Source organism: Hyperolius riggenbachi, chromosome 1 (assembly GCF_040937935.1).
Source record: "Hyperolius riggenbachi isolate aHypRig1 chromosome 1, aHypRig1.pri, whole genome shotgun sequence".
Lineage (NCBI taxonomy): Eukaryota > Metazoa > Chordata > Amphibia > Anura > Hyperoliidae > Hyperolius > Hyperolius riggenbachi.
Window position 1 is genome coordinate 433,814,694 of NC_090646.1, and position 25,484 is coordinate 433,840,177.

General features: G+C 43.8%; 1 protein-coding gene and 1 long non-coding RNA gene across 2 annotated transcripts in view; one reads left to right on the plus strand and one right to left on the minus strand.

Moving 5' to 3' along the window:
* The first annotated feature begins 7,572 nt into the window (after positions 1–7,572).
* On the plus strand, positions 7,573–20,373 carry LOC137518986 (uncharacterized). The gene is made up of 2 exons (XR_011020941.1): positions 7,573–7,802; positions 20,138–20,373. It is a non-coding gene; the product is annotated as an uncharacterized lncRNA (long non-coding RNA).
* LOC137518971 (nucleotide sugar transporter SLC35D2-like) overlaps positions 20,023–25,484 on the minus strand; it is a 144,462-nt gene continuing 139,000 nt past the window's right edge. Inside the window, exon 12 of the mRNA XM_068237485.1 lies at positions 20,023–20,231. Within this exon, the coding sequence (XP_068093586.1) occupies positions 20,060–20,231 (172 nt within the window). The 3' untranslated portion in view covers positions 20,023–20,059. The remainder of the gene's footprint in view (positions 20,232–25,484) is intronic.

The window sequence follows — 25,484 nt, forward strand, 5'->3', positions numbered from 1 at the left end:
GTGGACATCATTCAAAAAGTATTGTGGCTTGTTCAGATGCAATTTCAACTTTGCAAACCTACACTATCTGCCATGTTCTATTCAAAAAGAAGAGTCTATCTTCTGACAATGCCTCAAGCCATGCCTGCTCAGTCTTTTTTTAATTGTACTGTCATGGACCCACCAACCCTGAATCTTGACACACATACCGAGCTTCAGGTTTGCTAACCCTTCTTTACCCTTGGATGTCACCTAGTATAACACCAAATGGTAGCAAAATGCATTTAGGTCAGGGGCGGCCATAGGCCCATGCAGGCTGTGCAGCCACACAGGGGCCCCATGTGCTCTAGGACCCATGCAGATTCACCACAGCTAGGGCTGAATTATGCTTTATGCTCTTAACTGTGTATTTCTCTCTGTAACCCACATTCCATATGTCTATTTCTTCCTCATATCACTCTCACCCTGTGTTAATGCGTACGTATGTACGCGTTGCTGGTGCGTTGTCGCCGGGAGAGCCAAATGACGGTTGTCCCTGCTGCCACAAAACTCCCTGGAGCCGCTAAATATTATTCCCCCTCCGAGTTGTCGCAACTGGAAGGAGAAGTAATTTGGGGTCCAGCAACCACTGGAGCCCCGAATTATGCTGCTGTGGGGCCCCTGGTTTCAGCACCTGGCGCTGGCCTATGTCTATAGTAGGAAATGATTGTGAGCTCCTCTGGGGACAGTCATTGACATGACATACAAGTTTTCATGTTTTTCTTAGAAACGTGTGTGACACTGTTGCATGAGAAACAGTGTTAATTGCTTGTGGCCCAGTCATGTACATGTATAACAGTACAGTGCCTATAGAACCTAGATTCATTTACTTTTATGTTATTGACATTATATGGATCCACCCAAGATCTTTATTACCATGGTCACTCACATGGGCCTCTCTTAATTTATTCTGCACACAGGCCCACATTTGGCTTTGTCCACCACTGATTCAGGTACAGATCTTTCCACCAAACTGAGGTTTCTTCAATGCCAGATGTATGTTCAGAGACGCTTGTAGTCTTCTATCACAATAGAATAATCTTTCAGCAGTGCACCTAGTTATGGAATTACAACCGTTATTACAAGTAAAAAAAAATTGTCTGAAGAGGTTTTTAACTGTAAGGCTTGGTGGTGTATTCTCCACAGTCAGCATGCAACGCATGAGCTGGCGTGGAGGAGGTACACACACTAGCACAAAGGAACAGGCTATCCCTAGTATAGTGGAGGGGAGGACTGACTCCAATAGGAGATTGTGGCGCACAGAGCCGGTGCAGATCTGACAGCCACAAACAATGCTTTCGTTATAACGTCTCAGCGCAAAGTAGCGCTGAGCGCCTAAACCAGAACTGAGGAGATCAGGACAGGTAGACAGCATGAACGCTTGCTAGCTAGCGGCTACTTAGCGACAGCAAGCGTCCAAAACCAGACAGACTGGAATGAGGCAGCCAATGCGTTGCGGCGATGGCGTGCCTCACAAAGACAGGACAGGATAGTCAGGAAATAGCAGGATCGAGATAGATGAATGTAACACAGATAAATATACAATAAGTATGTTTTCCTAGCGTATTACAATTACAGCTATCAATGAAACTATTTGTAAGGTCTGACTAACATATGTATATATCGGCAATGAACCGATATGTGACATAAGCAGGAACTCTGACTAAGGCTGGAGTAATACAGGGAACAGGACTCAGAAGGATTCGCTATCTCTTCGCAGAGATGAACGCAATCCACAAACAGTAACAGAACAGGATTCAGAAGGATTCGTTATCTCTTCGCAGAGATGAACGCAATCCACAAACAGGACCAGGAACAGGATAACTAGCTCAGCACGGGTGTTCACGGTACGCGCAAACTACCAAAACGTGCTGGAAAACTGACTAACTGAACACAGGAAATAAACAGTTCGTGTACGTATATATCAGCGACACTGATGTATCAACGTAACACGAATACAAGGAAAATAATAAACGTGCTGGTATGCATATATATTGGCAATGAACCAATATATGATGCAAAACCAGCAAAGTATCTTTAGAACAAGAAACACGATCGGGGGCTGAAGCGACAGCAAGACGGGCTTAACTGAAGCTATGAAAACCCAAGGAAACCCTGCAGGAAGCAGATCTTTATACTGAGGTCATCCAATGGGAGCAGACATGCAGATTCCCACACAGGTGAATGATAATCAGTCACAAGCTGACAGCAGGGAAAGACAGACAAAGCTATGCAGCTTGCATGGAAATAGATCAGAACTGCCTGAGCTGCAGCACTACTACTTCCAGCAACAGCTGCTGCAGCAGCGATCATCACAGTACCCCCGCCCTTAAAAGCGGATTCCAGACGCTTTTCAAAACTGAAATTCCCAACAAAACAGTCCGACTGATAATTCATGATGACCGGGACAGCCCGGCAAGACCGAATTCCAGAATCAGTCCCCACAAGACTGGACCCATCAGAACCAGAACCTACAGAACCATGCCCATCAGTACTACAAGCCCCAATGTGACACCCATCAGAACCATGATTTCCAGAAGAAAGCCCTCCGAAATTCCCTGAGCGATACCCACTGCCTTCCAGGAACCGTTCAGAAACGCCAAAGCCTTTGCAATGCCCACCGGTACTGTCTTTACCAACACAAAACCCACTGTTGAACCAGTCCAAGGCACCAGGACAAGTTTTCTCAGAGACCTCCCAGAACACCTTGAAGCTCCAAAGAGATCCCCATAGGTCAGAATGCCCCTTAGGCTCACATGGAGAACTATCAAGAACCCCTATGGAACCTAGGGCAATTCCCAAGTCAGGGCCACAAGGACAAACATCAATATCAGGGCTTTCAGGGACCAGAACCATCTCTGGGCATGCAGGCAGACTGGCAACATCAGAACGTGTTCCCACTAAGGAAGCATCAGAGCACGCTAACACCTTAGACACACTTGGGCATTCTGGCACACAAAGAACATCTGGGCACACCGGCACAAGAGAAACCTCTGGGCATGTCAAGGAACTGTGAGCCTCAGGGTCAGCCAAGACAGGACCAAAACCAGGACTGGCCCAAAAAAAATCATCATGACTAAACTTCGCAACTACTGGACTTTTACACGAGAATGCTGGATCAGACTTAGATGTCGCTGATTCCAGCAAAGTCAGTAACAAATCAGATTCAGGGGCACTAACAAGACAGGACAAATCTTCTGATGTATGCACTGAACCAGATAGGGACTCCACAACTACCTCTGGACTGGACAGAGACTCATTTAATACACTGGATTGGAGCTCATGAGGCGCTGCAGAACAAGTCAGTATTGCAGCAGCCCCCACTGGACTAGGCAAAACTGAGGAATTCCCTGGACAGGAAGGGGACTCTGGAACCTCTGCCACAGCGGCCAGAGAACCAGAATCTTTCAGGATACAGGGCTGGGTTTCAGGAACACTCATCAGACCGGACTGAAATTCTGAGATTTCTATTATTTTGACCAGAGAATCAGAATTATCCATGTTACAGGGCAAGACTTCTGAAACATTCAGAGGACAGGGCTGGAGTTCCTCGGCTGTTACAACACTGGAGAGGGACTCAACATTGGTTAAATCAGACTGTGTACAGGGCAAGGTATCTAACACAATTGCTGACGAGGACAATATTTCAATGGCTTCTGCTTTGCTGGGCAGAAATTCACCAAGTTTTATTAGAGCAGACTGTAATTCCAAAACAGCTGCTAGACAAGTGAATATTACTGCAACACCAACTGAGGTAAGCAGTGCCTCAGACCCTTCTGCTAGAGGGTTTGAAATATCCAAAGTACTGGGTGAAGCATAAGACTCTGCGACCACAGGTTCACTGGACAGGATCACTGAACAGTCCATATTGCAGGGCAAAACCATGGAAGCACCTGCTGGACAGCATAATGATTCTGTGACCTGAGTTTCATTGGAGAGATCTACTGCACAATTCATGGTACAGGGCAAATTTATTGGAACGTTTTCTGAACAAGGTAATAATTCTGCGATTTCAGGTTCACAGAGCAGATGCTCTGAGCTATTCACGAACCTAGAGCGAGGTGTAGAAACAGGAAAATCAAGACACAATGTTTGCGCATCTGAATCACCATTCAATTGTAAAATTGTAAAATTCAGATGCTGGGGTTCTGAGGTTTCTGGACAGGATTGCTGGGACTCGGAAACTGATGTAGTGCATCTATTGGCATCTGCTGGATCAGACAGGAGTTGAACTTTATTAACACGGGTAATTTCTGCAGAAGTGTTTGCAGAGACAGACAAGATTTTTCTGGTGTCTGTTTCACTGAACAAAGACTCATGAGTACTGGCTAGGCTGGACTCAGAAGTCAGCAGGACCTCTGGATTCTCTGCTGAGAAATTTGTGCAGGGCAAAGTTAAGAAAGTATCAGTGGCTTCTGTTTTACTGGGAAGTAACACTGAGTTATTCATGGTACAGGGTGGAGTTACAGGAACATTCACAAGACATGGCAGGGACTCAGTAACTGGATTTTATTAGGTTATAGGCAGACTTAATGCATGCATTCAATACTAATTCACTTTTTGCACTGTAAAATTGACAAAATGAACTTGAATCATTATTCCATCCATTGACCAGAGCTTCCATCTCTCCTTTCTCAAATGGAGGATTCCAAGCATACTTAACAGGCAGATCACAGTTTGCAGATATGATTGTGGCAGGGACATATATTGGGTTAATTAGCAGGTGATTGGCAGATTCCTTATTCTTAAGAATCTCTAATACCTGTAGCAAGTGTTGAACTGTAGTGTATGCAAACTTTCCTTGCTTCACAAATAAGTTGATTTGTTCAATACTCTGTAATATCTCCTCATAATCATACTCAGATAATTCTTTTAAACAAAAATCTTTATTTTCCCTAGCCAGTGATGAAAGTTCATTAATAGTTTCATAAGTCCATTTAACTCCCCTGAAAGACAATTGCATTTCATTATCTGTTAATGGCAGAATCTCATTATAGGTCTCAGTCGCTAAGGATAACGACTCTGCAGATCGGACACGTTTCTTAGAACGTTTGCGTTTTGCCTTAGACCCTGCTGTTTTCCCTGCTGTTTTTGGTGATTTATTCAAGGCTGCAGGAAAATTATCAGGAACACTCCTTGCTTGCTGATCATTTTTGCAAACAATTGAAGGAGCAGCTGATTGGCCTGCTGCCAGGAGTTCATTTAGAGGAAAAGGCAATGGATCTATGCGCAACCAGTTATGGATCACAAACGCTAGAAATTCCAGCGGTCTCTCATTCAAATCAGAATGATTGAGAACATCACATGCCCACTGAAGCAATTGCCCTTTAAACAAAATATAAACTAGCTGGAGTGCCCAGGTTGAAACAGGAGTCGCTTGGAGATCGGGATTGGCCAGGAACCTGGCACATTCAGAGAAAAACTCATTTTCTGTTTCAGGGTTAAGTTCTTCAAATTTCTTAAAGGAACAGGAACCATAATTAACTGTGTCATACTTTCTGGGAATCCCCCCCACAATGGGGATTGGTAAGGGGGTTTTCATAATGTAAGGCTTGGTGGTGTATTCTCCACAGTCAGCATGCAACGCATGAGCTGACGTGGAGGAGGTACACACACTAGCACAAAGGAACAGGCTATCCCTAGTATAGTGGAGGGGAGGACTGACTCCAATAGGAGATTGTGGCGCACAGAGCCGATGCAGATCTGACAGCCACAAACAATGCTTTCGTTATAACGTCTCAGCGCAAAGTAGCGCTGAGCGCCTAAACCAGAACTGAGGAGTTCAGGACAGGTAGACAGCATGAACGCTTGCTAGCTAGCGGCTACTTAGCGACAGCAAGCGTCCAAAACCAGACAGACTGGAATGAGGCAGCCAATGCGTTGCGGCGATGGCGTGCCTCACAAAGACAGGACAGGATAGTCAGGAAATAGCAGGATCGAGATAGATGAATGTAACACAGATAAATATACAATAAGTATGTTTTCCTAGCGTATTACAATTACAGCTATCAATGAAACTATTTGTAAGGTCTGACTAACATATGTATATATCGGCAATGAACCGATATGTGACATAAGCAGGAACTCTGACTAAGGCTGGAGTAATACAGGGAACAGGACTCAGAAGGATTCGCTATCTCTTCGCAGAGATGAACGCAATCCACAAACAGTAACAGAACAGGATTCAGAAGGATTCGTTATCTCTTCGCAGAGATGAACGCAATCCACAAACAGGACCAGGAACAGGATAACTAGCTCAGCACGGGTGTTCACGGTACGCGCAAACTACCAAAACGTGCTGGAAAACTGACTAACTGAACACAGGAAATAAACAGTTCGTGTACGTATATATCAGCGACACTGATGTATCAACGTAACACGAATACAAGGAAAATAATAAACGTGCTGGTATGCATATATATTGGCAATGAACCAATATATGATGCAAAACCAGCAAAGTATCTTTAGAACAAGAAACACGATCTGGGCCTGAAGCAACAGAAAGACGGGCTTAACTGAAGCTATGAAAACCCAAGGAAACCCTGCAGGAAGCAGATCTTTATACTGAGGTCATCCAATGGGAGCAGACATGCAGATTCCCACACAGGTGAATGATAATCAGTCACAAGCTGACAGCAGGGAAAGACAGACAAAGCTATGCAGCTTGCATGGAAATAGATCAGAACTGCCTGAGCTGCAGCACTACTACTTCCAGCAACAGCTGCTGCAGCAGCGATCATCACATTAACTTAGCCAAACCTATCAACTATGCTTAATATGGTAAGGTTCCACCCTCTGTGTTCTATTTCTCTTGTCTTGTATTGCAATCATTAAACCCTTATTTATAATAATAATAATAATCTGAACATTTGTATAGCGCTTTTCTCCTGTCGGACTCAAAGCGCTCAAGAGCTGCAGCCACTGGGACGCGCTCAAGAGGCCACCCTTCAGTGTTAGGGAGTCTTGCCTTGAACTTCTTACTGAATAGGTACTTGACCTAGCCAGGATTCGAACCCTGGTCTCCCATGTCAAAGGCAGAGCCCTTAACCAGTACACTATTGGGACCAGATGGTTCTGACTTCTTAAAGTGAGAAAAAACTCTGACATAGGGGTCGATTCATAAAGCATTACAGCATTCGGTAATGCAGAAAACAGACTTTACCGAGCACTTAGGAAAATGTCAATTCATAAAGTCTGTTACCGCATGAAAAGTTACCGAGCAGTGAGGTAAATTACTGACTTGCACAGTAATTAATTACCTCAACACATGTCAGTAAATGTCAATTCATAAAGCAGACAACAAGCGGCCGGTAAAATCACAAAGCAATATCGTCTACTTTGAAGTGGAAAAAAGAATGCGGAGAGTAGACTCTGGGAGCATGACTCACTATCAGAAGCAGAGTTGCAAGGATCGTCAGCACATCAGTCTCAAAAGCATATAATATTTATTGTGCCAGTTTTCCCTGACTTACTATGGCCTGCTTTGCATAGGTTGCCTGGGAGACCTAATACAGTTTCTCCCACGCAGGCCACCGTAGTCAGGTAGTACCTGACGTCACTCAGCCGAGGCTGAACTCGGTTTCCGAGCAGCCAATCACCAGACGGGTCCTGATGGCCGTGGAAGCGGAGTTTATAGTGGCAAGACGCCGCACGCTAGCATAGAGTAATTATATATATGTTAGCCCACGCCAAAACCCCATTGCAGGCTCTGTAGAAGAGCAGGCCCACAAAACAGCTGTAAGGCTCTTCACCCCACGCACCCACCGCATCCACAGTCACTAATGGTATGTGCTATGATTTTTTTATTATGCAATTTGCCATGTTTTATGCTATGGACTTTTGAAGAAAAAAGAGGAATGACAGCAGTGCCGGTGTAATGTCTGATTGCGCTTCCCGGATGCTCCCTTCCACACTGAGTAGCACGCATGCTCAGTGTGAAGTTAATGATACTGCTGGAGGTAAAATACTAAATATCTCCGCTCCCACACCTCTTACACTCCCCAAATTTTCAGGGTAGGGAGGGGACCCCCCAAATGACCTCTATGCCAAATTGCAGCCCCTGAGACTCGCTGGTTCAGGAGATAGATTAGAGAAATCTATCTCGGGAACCAGCGATTCTCGGGGGCTGCAATTTGGCATAGAGCTCGTTCGGGGAGTCCCCTCCCTACCCTGAAAATTTGGGGAGTGTAAGAGGTGTGGGAGCGGAGATATTTAGTATTTTACCTCCAGCAGCATCATGCTATAGGAAATGTGGCCGCACAGTCTCCTACTGCGCATGCCAGGCAGCGCAAATCCACAGGCAGCGTAATCAGACACAACACCGGCGCTCTCTCCTTTCCTTTTGAATACAGATACTGCTTTTGCCTGAGCACGCTGAGGATCCCTTGCTTGCACACCCAGCTTGTGATTGTGCTGCCCTCCCCTCTCCCCCTCCATCTGCGTACTATATGTGTTGCAGTGCCGGCATCCTTGCTTTCCTTGCTTTATGACTTATACCAAAACATGTACATCTAAAGGGATGTCGGGATGCCTCGCAATGCTTTACTGCACGGAACAGATTGTAACGAGCTGTTACCGCAAAGGTTTTTGTCAATGGGCTTCAGTAATTTACTGCACCTGTGAAAATTTTTATGAATTAGCACACAAGAGTCTAAAATATCGAATGCGGTATTTTCCCGACAAGATTTTTTTTTACCGCAGAGACTTTTATGAATTGACCCCATAACATTAAAAAAAAATGAGTTTTCCTAATTTTTATTACCCATACAGTTATCATATTTGATTGTGTGCACAAGTAATATTGGCCCATATGTAATTCACTTTTTCTCTTGAGTTTTCTCCTAGGTGATATTTTCACACTTTGTTATAAAATGCTTTTTTACCAGCAAGCAAGAAAATACTCAAAATAATTTTGATAGTATTTTTTTTCAACTGCTTTTAGGTACTTTTTTCAATTGTAAAATGCTTAAAAGTTATTTCAAAGAGAATATGAAAATTATATCCTAGGAGATAACTCAGGAGAAAAAGTTAATTGCATATGAGCCACAGTGTATGTTTACAAATTACAAATTCCTAAATTACAGTTTATCTGCTCTGAAAGCTGCGATTGAATTTTATTGCATAGCTGCTGTAATTATATATACAGTACATATATAAGATATATATATATATATATATATATAGATCTATTAAAATATATCTAGTGATAACATCTCAGCTCTTTCTGACAATGGCAATTTGCTATTGTTTACTAATGGTATCTGACAAAGGAATGCACACAAATGATTATGTTATCATCTCTTTGGGATGCGGCAGGGAGCTTTACACTGAAGCGAGAAGCTTTCTGCTGAAGAACAAAGTGCTGTATTTAAAGAGGAACTGTAACGACAAAACGGCCCCTGGTTGAAAAAGTTTGACATTGATATCTAGACCCAAGAACGATTGTCATATCCTAATGACCTACTTTAGGGGGGGAGGGGGGGGGGGTAGTGTGTCGATCCGAGGGGGAGACCTGATTATCGATGATCTGCAGAATCACCGATAATACAGATATATTGCTAACCTCTGGACACCTATATAGTGTGAGTGTTTGGTGCAACAGTAATAACTTTGAGCGAGGACCACCCGAGGAGCAGGTGGTCCTTGGCAGTATGAGAAGTACCTCCCTTTGGAAGTGCAGAGATCTTGCAGCAGCCTGAGACATCCAAGGGGGCGGAGTCCCAGGCTGAATAGCAAGAAGACCCGGTGACTAGTGACCCCTGGAAGATGGGCGTCACCAGCAGGTCTGGAGAATAACACAAATGATAATACAGTTCCCTAGTCTTGGGTGCGAGGTCCGTGGTCTCAGCACGCTGGAACTAGTCTGGAATATAACACAAATGATAATACAATTCCCTAGTCTTGGGTGCGAGGTCCGTGGTCTCAGCACCCTGGAACTAGTCTGGAGCATAACACAAATAATAATACAGTTCCCTAGTCTTGGGTGCGAGGTCCGTTTTCTCAGCACCCTGGAACTAGTCTGGAGTATAACACAAATGATAATACAGTTCCCTAGTCTTGGGTGCGAGGTCCGTGGTCTCCGCACCCTGGAACTAGTCTGGAGTATAACACAAATGATAATACAGTTCCCTAGTCTTGGGTGTGAGTTCCGTGGTCTCAGCACCCTGGAACTAGTCTGGAGTATAACACAAAGATAATACAAGTAATCTGGCTCAGTGTGAATTCCCAGGTCCCCCTGGTTCAAACACACTGTAGGATCTGACTATGGTCTGAATGCTTCCACGTAAGTGTTCGCAATGGCAGACAACCAGCAACTGACAAGCAAGCTGTATATATAGTTGCAGGACTCTGCCGCCCCGCCCGAGCCACTCAGCCAATCAGGAGTCCAGCAGGAATCAGCTGACTGTTAATTATTAGAGTGTATAGTGGTGTCCGTGTCCCCACTGGACTATGTGGATGGGAGTGGTATGGCTCATGCAGTGATCCTGTTATGTGATGACTTCCCGGGAGATTCCTCCCCCCACTGTGTCCTTGTTCCTTGCCCCTTGCCCAGGTAATGTGGCAATCGGAGCACAGCAATAGGTGCACTGACCTGTGCCCCCCGGCAATGATGGCTATGATGGAGCGGAGCCGAGAGACCACCAAAGTTACGTGCCAGTTTGACACAGTCGTGGTGTCTTATATCCATTATGCCATCTAGTGGCGTCTTAAGACAGTGTGACTGTGTCAGTGCAGCAAGGGGATCCCCTGGCATTGCACGTGACTCTGCTTTTCTCTTGGTTCTGCTCCATCATTGCCGAGGGGCATAGGTCAGAGTGCACCCATTGCTGCATTCTGATCGCCACATTGCCGGGTGAGAGGCAGGGAACAAGGACACAACAGGAGAAAGGAGTTTACAGGGGAGTCATTACATAACTTTAAGATCACTGTACGAGCCATACCACTCCCATCCACATAGCCTTTATGTGGGAGTGACTGATGTATAAGCCGAGGGGGTGACTTTTCAGCACATTTTTTGTAATGAGAAAGCTTATACGCGAGTGTATATGGTACATTTAAGAAAACCTAGATTCATAAAAAAATGTTCTCTCTTAGACTAAAGTCTCATAACTGCAATTTCATTAATGACTTGATATGGTCTGCTATGACCCAGGTGAGATTTGCAGGCTTATACCATCTAATTGACAATATCGTGAAGCACACCTGAACTGAGAGGAATGTGGAGGCTAACATATGTATGTCCTTTTACACAATGCACATTGGTTGGCTGTCCTGCAGATACACTGCCTCTAATACCTATAGCCACGGACCCGAAACAAGCATGCATGTATTAGCTGCATGCTTATTACAGGTGGGCGATTCAGACACTGTTGCAGCCAAAGGGATCAGCAAGACTTCCAGGCAACTGGTATTGTTTAAAAGGTAATAAATATGGCAGCCTCTTTATCCTCAGTTCAGGTGTGCTTAAAGAAATTCAGTCCAGGCTTGTTGGATCACTTATGTTCTCCATCCTTATAAAATCAACCCTTAAGCCTGGTACACACCTTCGACTTTAATAGACCATCACAGACCAATTTTAGCAACTCTATGTAGTATGAACGCTTATCTATACAATCTGCTCATAGTATTCAAAACCTGTTGACTTACATACTTCATGGAAGTGGTAAAATTGGTCAGTAATTGGCCAATCAAAGTTGAGGGTGTGTATGGCTTTCCATGTTGAACTGGATGCCTTTTCTATGGTTAAATATTGTGACTAGATTAACTAACCAGTGTTAAACTATACACATTCAGACAGCGCACAAAAGTTTAGTGGTGTTATGTAAGTTTTACAGACTGCATATTTTTATGTTGCATGTACAATGTACATTACTGTCTGGCTTAGTCAGAGTTAGTTAGCTAGTACTGTACCTCATGTTGTCTGCACATATAAAGTTCAATGATCTTTGGTGCATACACCCCTCTGTGGCACTAAGCAAACCAGTTTCCCTTCAGAATAGTTCAAGTTGAAAACAGTTAGTTGGATGCTTGAGAAACCTCATTTGACTGACACATAAAGCACCTGCCAAGGGCAATTTATAAGATCACAGAAAAAAAATCTTCTGTTTTATATTCCATCAGAATAACATGTTCTAAAAGCACCAAACTGTTGCCAAAATGTGTCACGCATTTGGAACTGGAAAGATATTACTGTAATTTGGGAAATATGTTAAAAAATATGAACCAGACTTATGCTAACTTATTACATTGATAAATATATCTGTTTATACCAACCTACAAGTTAAAAAAAAGAAATCATCCCTGTTATGAAAAAGAAAGAACCACATTCTTTTGATGATTTGGGTTGTGGATTCACTGTGCCTGTCAGCTGCTCTCTCTGTCAGTAGTGATGAGCACCAGTAGGCAGTCTGGATGCAGCAGTGGTATTATGTCAGTTTCACTGCCCCTCAGAAGCTACATGCAGCGGTTTGCTCTTTGCTCGGTAACTGCCAAGTGCAGCTGTGTGGATAACCATACTTGGCTGCTCGTAGCAACCAAGTGTGCATTACATTAGGATTATTACTGCTGAACTCTGCGAGACCTGTGGTGTTCAGCAGCTTTTGTTTGTGGTATACCCTAGTTAAAGAGGACCTGAACTCTTCCACAAAAGAAGTAAAACACAGAGAACCCCACCCAGTTTATATTTAGAGATAACAGCATGTCTAATTATCCCTTATCTGCTAGTAATGTGCCACTGTGATTTGAGCAGTCAGCTCAAAGCAGAGAAATGGGAGTGCGATAAATATTGTTTTTAAAATGAAAATATTAAAGTTTTTGAAATATGTTATTGTTTTAGAAACTTGCAACGTTATAGTTTTTGTCATATTATTTCTTTGATATGTAAAGATTTTACGTTAATAAATATGTTATTTCTATGTTTGTAAATGTGTTTGTGCAAGGGGGATGGTTAGGGTTAGGCACCAACAGTGGTGGTTAGGGTTTGTCTTCACCAGCGGGGTGGTTAGGGTTAGGCACCTCCAGGGGGGGTCTTGGGATTAGGCACCACCAGGGGTCTTAGGTTTAGACACAACAAGGGGAGGTCATTAGGGTTAGGCACCACCAGGGGGGTGGTTAGGATTAGGCACCTAGGGGAGGGTTCTGTGTGAGAGTAGGGTTAAATTAACCTGTATCCTTGAATTATGTAATGGTTTTTCAAGTAAATATCTTTTCATTCTGATTTTCCGTCTGCTGTGGGTACTTATTGTTTAAATTTTTCGGTTTTACTCTGCACCCGCTTGAAAACAAACTTTTTCGTTAATGAGATTTTATTATCCAGCCACTGTGAGGAATAGCGGAGCCGCCGCCGCCGCGCAAGGCAGCATGGCGGCGGCCTCTGCTTCCCAGCCGGCGGTTTCCGACTCTCATACGGAGCCGCCGGCGCAGAGCAGGGCGTCACCGCCGCGGCTGACAGTATGGCGGCGGGTCCCGCAATCCAGCTGGCGGACTTCGGTGCGCGGGCGTGCGCTGACCGGGGACCTGGCCTCTCTGATGTTCAGAGGCAGAGGGTCAGGCGCACGCGCGCGAGGCGGCAGGACATTTATCTCTTAAGAAGACGGGTCAGCTGATCCGGCGATCAGCTGACCTCAGCCAGCCAATCACATGCTGACTTCAGTTCCAGCCCCCTGGGCGGGCTGGTGGAACAGGGCTTTTGCATTTAAGCCCACAGATGTCATTTGCTCACTGTCTGCTGTCGTGATACACTCTGTGTTAGTGCTCAGACCTTAGCTCAGTTTCCCAGGTGTTGTCACCAAGGACGTCACACCTTAGATTAGGATTGTATTGTATATTTACCTGTGTTTTGACTCTGGCTATCCCTGACTACTCTTTACTCTAAATGCTCTTGTACTTCTGCCTATCTGATTCAAGTTGCTGACCCTGCCTGTTTAAACGACTCTGAATCAGCCTTCTGTTTCTGTACTGTTGCCGCCTTCTCTGTTGCCAAACCTTTGCTCGCCTGACCTTTCTCCCTTCAGTGGAACGTCTCCCACTGTAGGGCTATCTCTGAGGCTTGCCTCTCCGAGACGCCTGCCCTAGCAGACGATTACTGCTAGAGGCCGAGATTCCTCTCTTTGCCTGGACTGAGGATCTCACACACGGGGTTCCCATTCAGAGGTAACCACACCTCTGAGGAATCGCCGTGTGGTGGACATTTCCACGATCTTGCAATATTATTGCTGTTGCTATTGTTTATTCACTGTGTTAGGTGTCCGGAGATTAGTCGCACTTGTATTATTGGTGATTCTGCAGATCATCAATAATCAGGTGACATCTGTATTATTGGTGATACTGCAGATCCCCAATAATCAGATTCTCTCTGTGTGCTGACACCCATTCGTTGCAGCCACACTTTTTTTCTGTGCGTCTTTATTTCACGCTTACATTTAATTTTTTACATTAAACTATGTAAAGGACATTTTTGCCAAGCATTTCTGCAACTGGCTTGGTGTGAAAACGCCATATGCTACCTATATTGGAAGTTCAGACTGATGATAAAATGTAGGAAAATACTTTTGCCTGGTTGCATTTTTTTTAAGTTTTTCTGCACTTAACGACCGCCTAACGCCGATAGGCGTCGGCAGGTCGAAGTGGTGTCTCCATTCGAGCATTCAAGCGGCCGTTCCATGTCAGTTCACGGAAGGTGTCTCCGTGAACAGCCTGCGAGCCTCCGATCGCGGCTCGCAAGCTAATTGTAAACACGCAGGGAAGAAATCCCCTGTGTTTACATCATACGGTGCTGCAGTCGCAGCAGCGCCGTAAAGGAGATCGGCGATCCCCGGCCTCTGATTGGCCGGGGATCGCCGCCGTCTGATAGGCTAAAGCCTATTAGGGGCGGTACAGGACGGATCGCCGTCCTGTACCGCCCACAGATAGAGCGAGAGGGAGGGAAGGAGAGGGAGGGAGGAATATCGCTGCGGAGGGGGGCTTTGAGGAGACTCGACCACTCAGAGCAGAGGTGATCAGACCCCCCCCCAGCAGGACATCTCCCTAGTGGGGAAAAAAAAAGGGGGGGGGTCTGATCGCCCTGCCACAATCACGATCCGTGCTATGGGGTGGAGAGCCCACGCAGCACAGATCAGCCAAAAATCTCCTGGTCCTTAAGTGGTTAATTGTACTTGGTTAGCATTCACCTTATAACAAGAACTTACATCCGACAGCTTCTGAGTGCAATAGAATACAATATCTGTAAGTGCCATAGCCGGCCTTTGACCTGAGTGACTGGAGAAGTCGCTCAGGGTGCCAGCTTCTAAGGGGACGCCTATAGCTGGTTAACTATACTGAGGGCACCTACACCTGATTTCCTGTACTGGGGGCACATATAGCTGGCTACCTTTACTGAGGGCTCCAACACCTGGCTACCTATACTGGAGGCACCTACGCCTGGCTACCTATGGGGGAGATTGAGACCTTCAACTGACTTCCTATACTGGGGGCACCTATGCTTGGCAACCTATATTGAGGGCACCTACACATGAGTCCTATACTGGGGGTGCCTACACCTGGCTACCTACCTATACTGAGTCTGAGGGCCTTTTTTTGGGTGGGGGGGCGCACTGTGGTTATAACATGTAATGCAAATTGTCGGTGCTGTGCTATCATTCTAAATGGGGGCCGGGGCTAACTGTCCCACTGATTGTTTTTATTAATATCCTTAGCAGTAACCCCGTGCTGGACACGGGGTATGCCGCCTCGGAGGATATTTCAGCCCCTGGTGGGGCGATTTACATTCTGTAAAGTGCTGTACGCGCAGCTAGCAGTTTGCTAGCCACGCGTACAGCTTGATCGGCGCCGCCGCACGTAGTGGCGGAAGAGGGCCCCCCCCCTGCCAGAGCCCTGTGCAGCCCAGACCAATCACTCCCGGGCAGCGCAAAGGGCTGGATCGGGTGCGCCTGACGTCAGGACGTCGGCTGACATCCATGACGTCATTCCGATCGTAGCCATGGCGACAGGAGAAACCAAACAAGAGATTGCGTTCTATACGCAATCTCCTGTTTGCTGTTGTTGCTGGCGGCGACCGGACTAGAGGGACACATCCGCCCTCTAGTGGTGTTTCGTGTAGCTACCACTCGGGTAGCTACATGAAACAAAAAAAAAAAATTACAAAAAAAGTGTAATGCAGCCTCCTTGGCGGAAAAATTTAACCGCCAAGGAGGTTAATATACCGGAAAAAAAGTTCTAGGCTTCAGGTTCAGGTTTACTTTCAAAGGCATAAAAATGCCATAAAAGTCACCAACTCTCCACTTTGCACTTACACGCCCCATCAAGCAGTCATTAAAATATACTGTATTTTTCTGACTATAAGACGCTCCTGACCATAAGACACACCTAGGTTTAGAGGACAAAAAACAGAAAAAATAAATAAATTTATATATATATATATATACATACACTAAACCTGGTGCATCCATGGTGAAGGGGCATCTTGTGGATCACCCCCCTTTTATACCTCACACCCCCTTGTGTGTCCCTATGTCCTCCTCTGTCCCCCATGTGTCCATCACTGTTCTCCTTGTGGCCTCCTCTATACCCTTTTTTGTCCTTGTGTCCTCCACTATGCCCCTTGGTGTCCCCGAGTCCTCTCTTTGTCTCCCTTTGTCCTCCTCTGCATGAGCACAGTCCCTAACATTGTGGTGGGTTGGAGGGTCATATTGGCAGGCGTTCACAAGTTAGGAACTCCCTGCATTTAAACTATAAGACGCCGTGACTTTTCCCACCACTTTTGGGAGAGAAAAAGTGAGTCTTGTTGTCCATAAAATACAGTAATTCAAAGGTTTTGCACCTATTGAACAGCACAAACCTCGCTTGCGTTGGGATCTTGATGCACGGTCCAATCTGTTTAGCATTAACTTAATGCTTCAAAAAGTAGGTGTGACCAGCATTGAAGTATTCAATGGTAGGTTTATTCACATTCCATAAGTGAACAGAGGTAGCAAACATCCAGCAATTGTGACAAGATGTAATGATAGCTATAACTCTTCACTGCTAGCAGCAGAGGTAGGCACACTTAGAAACAAACTGTGTCTACTTTGCAGCTAGGTAAATACCGACTAGCTCAGTCTGTAGAGCATGAGACTCTTAATCTCAGGGTCGTGGGTTCGAGCCCCACGTTGGGCGCCAAGTGTCAAAAACCTGAGTGGTTCTTGCCTTTTTCCTGATTGCTAACTCAGTAAAGGACCAGCCTTTAAAATGTTGCTATCATATAAATCCCGCATAGTGGAGTCTGAACCCTCTATAACAGTAATTATAGATTGACGGTATACCTTGAAAGGAATCACAGCACTCAGTATAGGATTTTATATAAAAAAATGTATTTGCTTATTATCCAGCATATATACAAAATATGAACAGTTCCAAGTAGTGTTTCCTTCTAACAGTATTCCATCTTATCAAGGCCTTTATAGCCAAGCGTTCATCAATCTTCCAAGTACATTCAAATAAGAATATAACAGTAGTAGTCTCATCTGTATCAATAGCTGTGTATCTAGTAGCTGTATAAAACTTATAGTAATCTTCTTAAAGAAATAGCATAAAAAAATAGCTTCTAAAAAAACTTCTTGCTAACATCTTAACAGAACTTAATGCTGAAAAATTAATAAAGTAAATCACCAGAATATTAAGCATATTACCCCTTCTCTGTCATCTCTTCAGCATCTAGAACCACTTGTGGGAAGGTAGCTTCTGCCTCATGTGTCTTCTCAGGAGATTGTTGGGCTTCTGCGAACTATGAGCTTTCAGCTCCTCCTTTATAGGGATTGGATGCAATATGGCTGCCTAATCTGGAATTTCCCTGAATCCCAGGTTCTGATTGGCTAAAGCTTCCATGTGTCAATTCTTTATCATGTTTTGAATACCTAAATCATAATATTATTGTTTATAAATTCTGATCAGGTAATTTCTGACGCAGTTGATTAAAAATAGACGTCACCAGCCATCTTGTCTGCTGGTTGACTTTTTTCCCCAAACATTAAGGCCACATACACACATCAGACTATAGTCTTTTGAAAATGAAAGATCACAGACCAATCTTACCACCCTTCATGTAGTATGAGAGCCATACTCTACACAGTCTTTTCTATGGAGCTGAACTCCACATCAGAAAAAAATCTTTGCAAGATGCTGCACACACAGATGCTGTACAGACACAAAAGATCAGTATCTGCAAAAGATCTGTTCCTGCCAAAAATCCATTCCTGCAAATTGCAATGATAGTCTATGAGATCTGCAGATCATCATACACACATGATTTAACTGACATTCATCTGCAGATCAGATCCACCAGGATGGATTTTCAGATCTGCGGATAATTGCTTGATCTGCAGATGAATGTCAGTTAAACCAAGTGTGTATGATGATCTGCAGATCTCATAGACTATCATTGCAATTTGCAGGAATAGATTTTTGGCAGGAACAGAGCTTTTGCAGATACTGATCTTTTGTGTCTGTGAAGCATCTTTGTGTGCAGCATCTTGCAAAGATTTCTGTCTGATGTGGAGTTCAGCTCCATAGAAAAGACTGTGTAGAGTATGGCTCTCATACTACATGAAAGGTGGTAAGATTGGTCTGTGATCTTTCATTTTCCAAAGACTATGGTCTGATGTGTGTATGAGCCTTAAGACTAAACAATGTCATTCATGACGCATTTCTGATAAAGTGTTCTCTGCTAATTAGGTTGGAATGTCTCTGTACTTTCCCAGACATAAGCTTGGTCAAATTGACACTAACACAGACCTGTGAGAGTCTTCAGCAATTTAGGGCTTATTGAAACATACAGGGCTTCTAATATACTTATTTAACTATAAAGTGTATTATATAATTCTTCTTAAAACAATTAATCATATAAGAAATAATTGCATATTAAATCTTAATAATATAAAATCATGTTCTATATATTTGCCTTTCGTATGAATAAATAAATGTAATAATTCCACCGACAGAGGACAGCATTTCATCATGTAATAACAATCTGTATTAATAATATAAATTTTATAAGACTATGAAACCGCCAGGTGGCATCATTGAATCATCTTTAACTAATTAGGAAAACACCCTCTTTGTTTTATATTTTATAAAGCATGTTCCCAAAACATCATGTGTTATCAGCAAGCTGAGATTAGAACACGTCAACAATCCTCCAGAATCATAACAATCTCACGAGAATGTTTTACTGTCTCACAGCATCACTGATAGAATCCAGCTTTTAAATGTATTTCAAAGTATTAAATCATATTATATAGGGTTTAACTATTTCTTTCTTTAGAAGGACTGTATTGATTATTAATACTTAGATTAATAATATCTATGTGTAATAATTAAGAAAATGTACATATATAATTACTGCAGTAATGTGAGTTGTAACTTGTTCCCAGTCTTTACACAGAAACATCCTTCAAATGTCAAGGCCACAGACAAACGCACTAACATAAACAAGAATGTTCTGGCTTTTTGTAACTAGAATAATCCAATTATGAGTTTCACTGCTTGGAATATGCTGAGATGTCACAGAGAAATATTTTAAAAAAAGTACTCTAACTTTACAGTTTACAATGAAATTTTGCATAGAACATTAAAACTTAAAACATACACATATGACAGCTTTTCCTGCATAAATAAAACCGCTAGAATTCTGACAGACCATCACTATTACGAAAAGTTACCCGTTCTTTGTCATGTGCAGTAATACAACAAGTACCCAGAGAACACTTCTTTATATACCCTCCCGTAAAAAAACAGACCATTCACAATCCTGGTTGACCTGTTAGGGAACAGGGCAACTCTGTATAATGTTGGAATGCGGCAACCTTTGTTCACTTATTGAATGTAAATAAATATACCATTGAATACTTCAGGGCTGATCATGCCAACTCTTTGAATACTTTTCACAGGTACAGGAAATATTTCCTTGGGAACTCTGTCAGCATTACATAAATGCAATATCTCTTCATGGACCGATTATATGAACTCTGGTAATAAAATGTAAACAGATTATGTTGCTTTATTGCTAGATCTAAACAGTCTTTTCTATAGCAGATGTCTGTATTTGGGATTCCACAGGGTATAACCCGGCACCGTTCTTCCCTTCCAGGATGTACTTCTTCGGACCACTGTCTGTTGTTGCTGAGACCGTTGCTGGTGTTGCCCATAATGTGACAAAAGAATACGACACTCCACCTGCCATGCTGGAACAGGAAGCAGAAACCAGAATTGTCAAGTCTGCATTGTGTTGCTGCTTCATCTTACAAAGGGTCTAATGTGGCCACGCACAAATAGATTTTAAGGAAATAATTTTAAGCAATTACTTTAAAACATTTAGCAACAGAAGCTATCAGTTCTTCAATGACTAAAATTATTGATTTAGTTCAAACAAATCTTGGGAAAATTATTCAAAATTAACATAATGTTGATACAAGAATCTTGCATAAATATGTTGAGTTTATTTGATAAAACATCTTTTTTTTATTATTTCATCTTAGTGTGCACAAAATAGAATTTAGCAAGCGACCTTGCCTGTCTGCTAATGATAGACTTTCTTCTGGTAAGACACAGGAGTTGGCTTTTAACTAATGAAATGAATTGTTAACTTGGTATGTCTGTACACAATTACCCAAGGGTTGTAATACAAATGTTGGCAATTATATGTCTGCCATCCCCTTAGATCAGGGGTGTCAAACTCAATCACGTAGGGCTAAAATCTACAACATAGTCTAAGTAGCGGGCAATTTTTTTTTAAAGATTTAACATTTATTGAACATTCTTAAACTAAGTGATGTGACTGTAGTGACCATCCATGAATGGCCTTCTCCTTCCCTTCTGCAGAGTAGCACAGTAGAGCAGTTTAATATTTATCTGCTTCAGTGCTGCTTTGAGACCCCTCTGATCTTTCTGACAGCCACATGCTCTATACAGCATACATCTGGCGCCTGAGGCATGTCACATAATCAAAAGAAGTAAGTATGGAAGCACAGAGCATGCGAGTGCCAGTAAGAAAAGAAGAGACAATGGCCTCAATTCACTAAGCTTATCTCCTGTCCTTAACGTTTCTAGAGTTATCACCATAGTGATGAGGCATGTAGTATTCAGGAAACATTTTACCTCAGGCAAACCTAAAGATAACTCTTCTGTCTTTAAGTTAACTCTTCAATCCTTAAAATAACTCCAGAATTCTAAAGTTAAAGACAGGCTGTTAATTAACTGCATGTGAAAATAACTAGAGGAGGTAACGTAACTAAAGAAGAGGTAACTTAACTACAGAGGAGGTAACTTAACTACAGAGGAGGTAACTTAAGGAATGAAGATATAAGATAACTCTCTCACTGTGTGGTGGCAAGTTTTCTCTTGCCTTATTATCTCCAGCATGATCTTAGTGAATTGAGGCCAATGGCCTCAATTCACTAAGCTTATCTCCTGTCTTTAATAACGTTTCAAGAGTTATCACCATGGTGATAAGGCATTTAGTATTCAGAAAACATTTTACCTCAGGCAAACCTAAAGTTAACTCTTCTGTCTTTAAGTTAAAGCTTCAATCCTTAAAATAACTCCTGAATTCTAAAGTTAAACAGGCTGTTAATTAACTGCGTGTGAAAATAACTCCAGCGGAGGTAACTTAACTAAAGAGGAGGTAACTTTACTACAGAGGAGGTAACTTAAGGAATGAAGAGATAAGATATCTCTCTTATGCTGGGCATACACGGTGCGTTTATGTGCTGGAATCGAGCCGCTGGCTCGATGCCAGCACATCCCCACTCGTCCGCGTGGATCGATTCCCGCTCTTCCCCGAGGGCGCTTCTTATCTGCCGCACGTTTTTTTTCTATTGTCCGCCCGCAGGGATCAAGCGCAGAATCGATCTGCTGCGGTGATCGGACACGTCGGATATTATCAATCGAGCCATCAGCAGCTCGATTGATAAGAATAAATGAACCATGTATGCCCAGCATTACTGTGTGGTGGCCAGTTTACTTTTGCCTTAGTATCTCCAGCATGATCATAGTGAATTGAGGCCATTGTATCGCTGTAGCAGCCTAGCAGGCAACCATTACACTGCCCCGCTGTGCTACTTTGCTATGAGAAGAGATGGTGGTGGGGAGGGAGTAAGGGGAGGGGAGAAAGGGTGTGCATATGATCCTTGGATCCAAGGAGGGGGGCCCCATGGTAATTTTGCTGGGGGGGGGGTAACTGTTGCACTCCAGCTCAAACGGACAATGTTTCAGTCATAAACAGCCACCGGTGTGCTCCTTTGGACTGGAAGGCAGTGTGCTGTCCTTCTTTTGCTGCTAACAGTGATGGACATTGAAAGCTCTCGAGGGCCACATAAAATTACCAATAAAAGGGAAACCCTCACTGGATAAAACCTATGGATTTCTGGCTATGGATGTGAAAAAAACGTACTTCCTATTTTCTAAACCAGTCAAAAAAGTATAAAAGTAAGACTTTGGGACTATGCACCAAACTGTGGACTGTGGTTGTATAAAAGCAAAATGTGGTTTGTTGAAATGCCTGAAAAGAATAGGTGGCTGCACTCTGCAGGTATGCACAAACCATAAGCATCTGTGATGCCATAGGAAAGCACCTTCAACTGCCCTGGACAGTTATATGGTCCTTGCTTCACTTTCGGAAATAACTGATGTTTCTTTCACACTAGAGATGGCTCGAACCTCTGATTTCCGGTTTGCGAACCTCAATCGCGAACCTCCGCAAAAAGTTTGGTTCGCGCGAACTTCCGCGAACTGCAATAGACTTCAATGGGGAGGCGAACTTCAAAAATTAGAAACATTTATGCTGGCCACAAAAGTGATGGAAAAGATGTTTCAAGGGGTCTAACATCTGAGTTATTGCATGGGAGAGTGGGATAAATGCCAAAAGTCCTGGGAAAAAATCTGGATTTGACGCACAGCAGCGTTTTAAGGGCAGAAATAACATTGCATGCTAAATTGGAGGCCTAAAGTGCTTTAAAACCTCTTGCATGTGTATACATCAATCAGGTAGTGTAATTAGTGTACTGCTTCACAATGACAGACCAAACTCACTGTGTAACGCACCGCACACAGCGGTTTGTGTAGTGACGGCCGTGCTGGACTGGTGCGCACCATGACGAGAGTGCAGGTGATGGCAGCTTTCCAGCCCATATGGTCGCCGGGCTGAGGTAGCTCAATGACAGAACAGTGACTGTCCGGCTGATCAAATTTGGTCTGTCCACAATGAAGCAATTACCTTATTATCTTGGGTGTGCCCCCCCCCCCCTTCCCCCTGAGACACTCATATAGCCAGCGGTCATTGCTTCATTGTGATACGCAAGCCCTTTCACCGCGGCACGGTAACGATCACGAAGGGGAATTGACACATACTTGCCTTTTGTTTTGTTGTTGCAGCTGCAGTGCAGCCAGAAAAATTAGGCAGGCATGTACATGCACCGGAAAAATTATTATAGCAGCCGCTGCTAGCAGCGGCCTTAAAGATTCAGGTATCCGCCTGGAGTCCTGGACCCTGTTGGTGGTGGCGGAGAAGGCAGTTGTTGTGTGGGGACTTAGTCTTGGGGCAGGCAGTCACACGGCGTGCAGGCAGAGATGCTGTGTGTGGGGACTGACTTAGTCTTCGGGCAGGCCTTACCGTGCTTTGCAGACCACGTGGTCAGATGGACCCTTGACCCAACGCTGTGCGCCAGAGATGACACCACTTGTCTTTCAACATCACGGTACAGTTTGGGTATCACTTTTTTGAGAAATAATTGCAGCCTTGTATCTTCCTCTGCGGTGTGTGGCTTTGCTTTTGTGTGCTGCTTTTCCTCATGTGGTCATCCCATTGCAGTTTGTGCTTTGTCATCATGTGCCTTTGTAAGGAAGTTGTCCCTACGAGGGTCTTGGTCTTTCCGCGGCTCAATTTTTGGTGGCAGAGAGTACAGATGGCATTGCTCTCATCTGAGGCAGACACACAAAAAAATTTCCACACCGCTGAGCCCTGGGGTGATGGCACTTTGGTGGTGGCGGCCGACTGAGTGTTAAGTGGGGTGTCAGAATCAGAGCAGGAGGAGGAAGATATGTCATGCTTCCGTGCAGAAGCTGAGGAAGCTGAGGAAGATGAGGTGTTCTGCGTTAAATAGGCAACTACTTCCTGAAAATCTTGGGGGTTGATGGCACGCGCCTTCTGAACACTGTACTTTGATCCAGGGCCGCACAAAATCACGGCAGCACGACCTCGAACAGACCTGCCGGATGGCCTGCCTCTGCCTCTTTTGCCCAAATTGGGGGGATGAAGTGAAAGGTGTGCACAGACTTTACTAATACAATGTGCAGTCACACAGGTGCAGTGAACAGGTATACAACGTTCAGCTGTCACATAGAGTTGAGCTGAAATTTTCGTAATTTCGCATTACTATAATTACGCATGCGAAATTTGCGATTACGATGCGAAATTAGCGTAGCGAAATTGCCATTAAAATCGTAATTGAAAATACCGTAAGCGTAATTTTCAACGCGAAATTTCGCGTTTCGTTCATGCCGTAATTTCGCATTAAACGCTACCGTAATTTCGCGTTAAACCGTAACGCTCCGTATAATATAAAAAAGCCGCCGACTTTAAGGGTTAATAGCAAAGCCCCCTTAAATGCTAAGAGCCTCAAATTTGGAGAATATATTAAGGAGATCAGGAGGAATAAGAGGAAAATTTTTTTTTTCAAAAAGACCTTATAGTTTTTGAGAAAATCGATGTTAAAGTTTCAAAGTAAAAATGTATACATTTAAAAACCCGCCGACTTTAACGGTTAATAGCAAAGCCTGCTTAAAGTTAAAATTCCTAGGGTATATTAAGGGGATCAGTGGGAATAAGAGGAAAAATTTTTTTTTCAAAAAGACCTTATAGTTTTTGAGAAAATCGATTTTTAAGTTTCAAGGGCAAAAATGTCTTTTAATTGCGGAAAATGTCAGTTTTTTTTGCACAGGTAACAATAGTGTATTATTTTCATAGATTCCCCCAAGTGGGAAGAGTTTTACTTACTTCGTTCTGAGTGTGGGAAATATAAAAAAAAAACGACGTGGGGTCCCCCCTCCCAGACCTCTTTAACCCCTTGTCCCCCATGCAGGCTGGGATAGCCAGAATGCGGAGCACCGGCCGCGTGGGGCTCCGCACCCTGACTATACCAGCCCGCATGGTTCATGGATTGGGGGGTCTCGGAAGGGGAGGGGCAGCCAAGCTTTCCCCTCCCCCTCCGAGCCCTTGTCCAATCCAAGGACAAGGGGCTCTTCTCCACCTCCGATGGGCGGTGGAGGTGGAGGCCGCGATTTCCTGGGTGGGGGGTTCATGGTGGAATCTGGGAGTCCCCTTTAAAAAGGGGTCCCCCAGATGCCCACCCCCCCTCCCAGGAGAAATGAGTATAGAGGTACTTGTACCCCTTACCCATTTCCTTTAAGAGTTAAAAGTAAATAAACACACAAACACATAG